The sequence below is a fragment of the Sapajus apella genome, unplaced genomic scaffold (genome assembly GCF_009761245.1).
Source record: "Sapajus apella isolate SASKATOON/1434 unplaced genomic scaffold, GSC_monkey_1.0 scaffold7, whole genome shotgun sequence".
In the NCBI taxonomy this organism is placed as follows: domain Eukaryota; kingdom Metazoa; phylum Chordata; class Mammalia; order Primates; family Cebidae; genus Sapajus; species Sapajus apella.
In genome coordinates this window covers 151,550-159,306 of record NW_022436947.1, presented here as the reverse complement: position 1 = coordinate 159,306, position 7,757 = coordinate 151,550, and the positions used below count along the sequence as shown (strand labels likewise).

The 7,757-nt window shown below is 42.3% G+C and overlaps 1 protein-coding gene across 1 annotated transcript; it reads right to left on the bottom strand.

Annotated features, from left to right (window-relative positions):
* Positions 1–1,638: 1,638 nt before the first annotated feature.
* PRSS37 (serine protease 37) lies at positions 1,639–6,819 on the bottom strand. Its single transcript, XM_032275775.1, has 5 exons — positions 6,786–6,819; positions 4,983–5,124; positions 3,528–3,781; positions 2,771–2,907; positions 1,639–1,889 (listed from the first exon to the last, which is right to left on the bottom strand). The coding sequence occupies exons 1-5, from the start codon at positions 6,817–6,819 to the stop codon at positions 1,749–1,751; spliced, it is 708 nt and encodes a 235-aa protein (XP_032131666.1). The 3' UTR covers positions 1,639–1,748.
* Between the last annotated feature and the right edge of the window lie 938 nt (positions 6,820–7,757).

The window sequence follows — 7,757 nt, the reverse complement described above, 5'->3', positions numbered from 1 at the left end:
TTTTTTTTTGTTTGAGATGGAGTTTCACTTTGTTGCCCAGGCTGGAGTGCAATAGTGCGATCTTGGCTCGCTGCAACCTCTGCCTCCCAGGTTCAAGCAATTCTCCTACTTCAGCCTCCTGAGTAGCTGGGATTACAGGCATGTGCCAACACCTGGCTATTTTTTTTTTTTTTTTTGTATTTTTAGTAGAGATGGGTTTCACTATATTGACCAGTCTGGTCTCAAACTCCTGACCTTGTGATCCACCATGCCTCTATTTGGTGACATTGGATTCACCAGAAAATCTAGGATAATCTGCCAATTTCGAAGTTCAGAACCATAGTTAAATCTGATTATACTATATGCATGAGATTAGAGTGTGGTCCCTTTGCAGGGCCATTATTCTGCCTACTACAAAGTCCATTAAAGTATAGATTGTATTTTAAACCGTAAGAGTAGAAAATATGACTCCAAGGATAATGTGAAGTTTTTTCTTGAATCTTCACCTGCGGGGAGGCTGCTTTACTCATTCTTGTCCTACATGTCCCTGTCTTTTGGATATCTGGAATTACTCTATCACCTATGACAATACTGTTGACTGTGTGAAGCTTATAAACAACAAAAATTTATTTCTCACAGTTCTAGAGCCTGGGAATTTCAGGATCAAGGTACCAGCAGATTTGGTGTATGATAAAGTTCACTTCCTGGTTCATAGACTTCTGTCTCTTGCGGTAACCTCACTTGGCAAAAGGGGGACGTGAGCCCTCTGGCTCTCTTTTATGAGGGCATTAATCCCATTTGTGAGGGTTCTGCCTACATGAACTAATCACCTCTCAAAGGCCCCACCTCCAAATACCATTACTTTGGGGATTAGGTTTCAACTTACAAATTTAGGGGGGACATAAACATTCAGACTATAGCAGAGCTTTACCAGCTTCTCAAGCATAGGACTGGTGCCTGCTTTCCTGGCTATTTCAGGACCATGGTCTGGGGCTAAGCCCAATTTCTGTCCTTCACCTCATCTCAGCCGTCTCTGCCTTTCAAGCTGCACTACTGCCTGGGACCATATCTTCTTTGGATCTAGATGACATCTTCACCTTTTACCAAGCTGCCAAACTCCCTTTTGGACTTGATTTATGATTGTTGACCTTGTTCTGAAGTTTTGTTTTTTACTTTCTACTCTTCCACTAACTCTCTCTCTAAACGTACTGCAATTTATGTAGCACTGAGATGAGGCATGACTTTTCTTAGGGAAGCTTAGCCCAGTACCCAAGATCTTAGCCACAAGTGAGAGCTTCAAGCCCTTTGAGTGGAAAGAGAGGGAGGCAAATACATAGCCAACATCTATTGTGATGCCGTAGACTCCCCCATAACACTGAGACTAATAGCAAGGGATTTAGAATATGGCAATTTTGGGTTCCATTTCAGGCTCTGATGTCTACCAGCTAGAGGCAATGTTAAGTAACCTCTTTTAGCCTTAATTTTTTCATGTGTAAAGTTGGAACAAAAGATAACCTCAAAGCTTTGTTATGAGCATTAAATGAGATAATGAATGCAATCCAGGACAGTGTAGTAAATGCTCATTTCATGATTTGATCTTGGTTCTTCTCATCATTGTAGGATACAGAGACACAAACAAGAAAACATGGGCTACTGGTATGCTACATTCCCAAATTTTTATTTGGAGATTTTATTTTGAATTGAGGGAAAATTCTCTGCTTGTACAGTCCATGGCAGAGCCAGTGGAATGCAGAGGAAGAAGTAGGGTCTCACTTGTCCTTAGCAGTGTTCTGAATCCAGGATACATATTTGTAAACATTGGTGTAGATGCCGACGTCCCCGCCCATGAAGTGCCCAACCTCGATCCCCTGCAGCTTGTCTTTGCAGATGACAGTAGCAACGGCCACCTCCTACCAGAGATCATGCAGAGATGAAGAGTGTGAGAGAGAGAGTGAGTGTGTCAGATCTTCTCACGGGAGCCTTGGTGTCCCGCTTGGCTGAGCCCTGTCTGCAGGCATATGCTGGACTCACAACAAGAGCACTGAATCAGGGGACAGAAAGCTTGAGCCCTTTTTTTTTTTCACTTTGCTATAATTAGCTTTGTGTGACCTTGAGAAAGTCAGAGAACAGCCTCTCTAGAAGTCACGTGTAAAATACATCAAACTCCATGTTTTTGAAGTGGTGAAGGCATTTTCTATTTGTGAAGTCTGATTTTTTTTAAAAAAATGGGTGTTTTCACAATTTTACTTGTAGTTATGAGAATGAACACCTAGCAAATGGTGTGTTTAACTGGACGTACTTTACTATACCCTTTAATGAATAAAGACACTTTAAGGGAAGCCCATTACTGAAGAAACAGTACTGACTTGGCAGCAGCTTTATAAAATTCTCAAATTATTTACAAATCAAAAAAATTGTTACGTTAAGAGTAAATTGTTGGCTGGGCACAGTAGCTCACACCTGTAATCCCAGCATTTTGGGGGGCCAAGGCAGATGGATCACGAGGTCAACAGATAGAGACCATCCTGGCCAACATGGTGAAACCCTGTCTCTACTAAAAATACAAAAATTAGCTGGGCGTAATGGCACATGCCTGTAGTCCCAGCTACTCGGGAGGCTGAGGCAGGAGAATCACTTGAACCCAGGAGGCAGAGGTTGCAGTGAGCCAAGATCACGCCATTGCACTCCAGCCTGGGCAACAGAGTGAAACTCCGTCTCAAAAAAAAAAAAATGTAAATAGTTAACTGAGCATATGCAAATAAATGAAAGCTGAATAGAGAGAGAAGATTACCCCAAAAATTCGGCTGAATACTTTCACAAATTTCACACATAAGGAGTTCCTGTGGCTTTTTCCTTGTTCTGTTTTCTGGCATTCTTTATCAGACATCACGGGGGCCTCCAGGTTCTGCCGCAGGTCAGGGTGTCGGCCTGAGAGAGGTGGGGATAACATAAAACATCCTGCTGACAGTTGTGATTTAGTCCTTCTAACCATCAGCCTCTATTTCAACTTGTGTCTTTTTGTGTGTGTTTAAAGAAAATAAGGAATGAGGAAAAGGGGAGACCTCATCAAGAGCATGGTTGTGAGCTAATCTCAAGGATTTTGAAACAGGCTTTACGTCTCTTCGAGGTAGTTTATTTTTTATCGGTGGCCTGTCTTGGAGGACTAAATGACCTGCGTCAATTCTCAGAGGGGTCCTTCACATGTGAAATGAGCAAGTAGGAGAAGTAGGACCACACATATGAATGGTCCTACTTTGTCATGTGATTGTGCCTCTGACAATCAGGAATGGCTGGGCCTCTGTGCAGAGTCAGATGGCCTGGTGGCTCTAGCTGCCAAAGCCCTGCAGAGGCCGTGGGGCATTAGACACCCGGGAAAGGAGGAGCTTTGTTCCTCTGGGCAGGTCTCTGATTGCCAGGCCACTCGTGTAGCATCTCCATTAGGTCTCCTCTCATTCTCCTTTCCTCCTCTCTTCTCATAGCTATGAGGACATGGATCTTCCTCTTAAAGGACAACTGATGACCTGACTTGCTGTGGAAGGCACACTTACCGTAGTTTTCTTGGCTCCAGTCCAAACCTGAGAGTAGACAGACAGTGCCTGGCCGGACATTGGTGGTGGCGAGGGGAAGGGGCTGGACTTTGGGGTTGAGCGTGGCAGGCTTAGCCAGCCTGATGAGCATGAGGTCATCCTGTGGGGCGCTATCACTGTAGTTCCAGTAGCGGATGATCTGGATGGGGTTAATTGTCTGTTCGGTACCATCTCTGACTCTGCTCTTGAAATTTCCCAGCATCACTTTCAGATTTCTGGAGGGAGAAGGGGTTGGAAGTAATCACTATCATCATCATGGCCAAGATACTGAATGTTACAAAGTGCCAGGAACTGTGTCAAGTGCTTTTTCTGGATTATCTCAATTAACTCACAACAAGTCTACCCAGTGGATTCTATTTTCATCCCCATTTAGCCCATGAATTAATGAGGCACATAGGAGTAATCCACTCACGGTGATATAGTAAGTGCTGGAGCTCTTCACTACGTTATAATGTTGTATTCTTTAATGTACAGGAGAGGAAGATGATGCAATTCAAGGAAATGTAATTTTCTCACCTATCTAACTGGACAGTTTCCATGTTGGTGAAGACCAGGGAATGAGATGACCTAGTTCTGGGCGTCTCCTCTTTGGTTCACTAGCTGATGCACTAACAACCCTATTCTATTCTGCTCTGCACCTTTGGAAGGGGACATATATGGATTTAATCAATGGGCTTTCTTGTCCTCTGGCTTCCTTGTATTGGCCACTAGGAAGCACCAGAAAGTACTGGAGGGAGAAGAGTGAGATTGGAGTACTCACCCTCCCAGATCCCTCTCTGGTTTTGTCACAGAGTGGCTGTGTTCCTTGACTGGGGGTTACGATTCCAATCAGGTTGTCTCTTCACACAGGTCTCGCCTTGTCTCTATCTCTCCCTGCCTCCTCTGAAATTGTTTTCTTCTCTTGCCTTTTTAGGCCTAGGAGTGGTAACTGCATTTTCTCAATACAAACCCTGCTGGTATGGAACTATTCTTAGTATCATCCCTTTAATGGCTCCATACCTTTACAATTAGTTTCTTTTTAAAATGCACCTCAGTTGACCCAATTTGAGTGCATCATCAGTTACCTGCTAGATCTTTAATTGATAAAATGCATTCAAATTGCCAGTAAAAAAATACTTGAAAAAAACTTATGAGAGACTGAGGAGGCATAACATGAAGCACAGGGTTCCTATGCTATTCTGGGCTGGACAAGTCTTTATTGTGGGGACTGTGCTGTGCATTGCAGGATGTGGAACAGCATCTTTGCTCTAGCCTCTCCCCATTAGCTGCCAGTAGCACTGCCCCCTGGTTGTGACAACCAAACATATCTTCAGACATTGCCAAGTGTACCCTGGGGAGAAGTTACCCTTATCTGAGAGCCACTGATCTAGACTGAACAGTAGCTGTTTTGGGGATGGAGATGCCCAAATACTCAACGGTAAGTAGCAGTGAGCTGGGGCCAGTACCCAGCTGGGTTTGATGAGGACGCCCACACAGGGGTTGAAGTGAGACTTGAGGTATACCAAATAGGGAGCAGGGTCTTCTTTCTGAACAGATGCATCAGCAAAGAAAAAGGTCCCTGAGAAAATAATGAACATTCTTAATACATAAATATTAAAAACATAAGATAATAGTCTCCTAGTTGAAAAGGAATCTGGATGATTCTTAAACAGTTATCAATTGTTAATGGTCAGGAAATGTTAATGTATTTGACATGTTTTTCTAATAAAAATGTGAATTAAAATGATGTGCCATTTTATCTCATATTTGTAATAATTTTAATATTGATAATCTAAGAGAGTACAATGAGAAACTTTCATCACTGCTAGTAAATTGATTCCATCTTCTTGAAAAGCAATTTAGAAATAGGCATCAAGAATAATAAATTGTTTATAACCTGTGACCCAATCATTCCAACCCCAAGAATCCATTCTAAAGAAAAAAATCAGATATAGACAAGGATTGCAAGTATGCTCATATTAGCCCTGTTTATAACAGCTGGACATTGGAAACATAAATGTCTGATGGTAATGCTGGACATGGAAATGAAGCACATGAAAAAACAGAACATCATATATATTAAAAATTGAATTAGAATATTAAACAGAAAAAAATATTAATGCTTATTTAAGTTAAAACGGAAAAGAACAATGTATATATAATCCATTTGTCTAAAAACAAGTAAATAAGAAACCATTTAAACACAAAAAATATAGAGAGTCTGGGAGTAAACTCAAAGTGTTAACATGTGTTGATGAAGGGGTGGGATTATGAATGATGCTTATTTTTCTACTTTAAAAATATTTAAATTTTGTAATATGAGCATGTATTGTTTTTATGAATGAATTATTTACAACATACCCTAGAGAATAAAGGGTATTCTCTAGGGTATGTTGTAAATATACAATAGGAAGACTGATTCCAGTATCAGAAATGAAGCCCTGTTCTTGTCTTGGCTGCTCTTGGTACTCCTGTTAATCTTCCCCAAGCCTGGGCCTGTACCTCCCCACACCCTTCTGTGTGATCACACAGTTAGAAGCCCCAAGGAGAAAAGGGTAGATGATCAACAAGGGCAAGAGACATTGAGCTCTCTATAGCAGGCACTGTGCTAAGTGCTTTACACAGATTTGTTTAATCTTCACAATAACTCTATAACACAGGTAGTCGTACCCCCATTTTGAAGACACTGAAGCACAGAAGGATTAATTAACTTGCCTAATCTCAGACAGCTAATGTGTGATACAACCTAGGCAGTCAGAGTGGTGGGAAATGCCTCACCTGCAAATTCTGCCATCAGAAGAACTCCGTGTGGGGCAGGGACTATAGAAGGTAGGGCCCTAGTATTTGATCTTTTGTTTCTACCTTCTCTGTCTCCTGCATTCTGAGTCCTTAAAGTTTTGGAAATAGATGAATATCAGAGGTGAAAATGAGTTCTCTGTCCTTGTGACCACATTGGGGCTTAGCCAGATGGCGATGAGGCTCATCTTTTTGAATAATCAGGGTCGGTGGGAGTCCTTCTCCAAGGCGTGTGAGTGCCTTAACCCACCCTATAGCTTAACATCAGAAAAGTAGGCTCAGCCTATCCAGAGAGCCTTTCGATGGTGTCTAAAAGGCAGGCCCCCTAATTCTGCTGATGACACTATTTTTGACTTTTTCCGTACCCTTTACACACCCTGCCTCTGCCTCATCCCATCCATTTACCTCTGCCTTATAGAACAGAGTACAAGTCTGAGTACATACCAGCAAGGACACCCAAATAGAAGACAAATTTCATGGTGATCCAGCTCCTCCCCCTGTGAGATGGAGAAAATCAGAAGAGTGTGAAGCGATTGGGTTTGTTGTCTCCTCGGGAACACCTGGTAGATTCAGGGGCTATAGTTAGGTACGGGGCACTCCATGGGGTGGGAAAGCAGTTCTGGGCATAAACGGGAGAGGAGATGGCTCCAGATAGACAGATGAAAGCCCTTCTGTTCCAGGGAAGGTGGAGGACCGTGCCTCTATTGGGGCATTTCAGGGAAGGAAACTCCTGGATTCAGCTCCTTCTGTCTGCTGTCCCTAAAAACACATCTGTTTGAAGGTAGTTCAGTTGTCTGTGGAAAAGCAGCTCTAGGCTCCGGACTTATCTTCCCTGCAAAGTTTTTGAGACCAGGGTTATGAGGGACAATATTGTTTACCTTAGCTCAGGGAGAAAAGGTCCTGAGGTTTGCTGTGAACCTCCTAACAGTTACTTATACTCTCCCCAGCCCCTCCCATCTTTGTTACACTAGCTTCACCTGTCCCTTTGATCACTATTTCATCACTCAGTCATCATCACCAACTTGGTCTTTGTTGTGCTGACCAACAGCATTGAGCCAAGAAATTATGGAAATGAAAAGCATTCGTAGAACAGTTATCTTAAGTTGGGGGATTGTTTACAGTCTACATGACATTAGGCCTGGTGACAATTCAGAAGGCAGTACCTCTAATGTTTAAAGATTTAGGCTAATAATAGACTACCAGATTCATCCTTGGATGATTAGGAACACAGTCTAACAAGAAAAAGAGTGGTAACACTAATAGCTAACATCCGCTAAGCATTTACTGAATCCTAGGCACTGAGCTAAGGTCTTTACAGACTTATCAGTAGAGATTTTATATCAGGTTAGTCTGAGGTGTAAAATTCATTACATTTTGTATTACTCTAACCCTTTAAAGTTTCTTAAACCCATAATC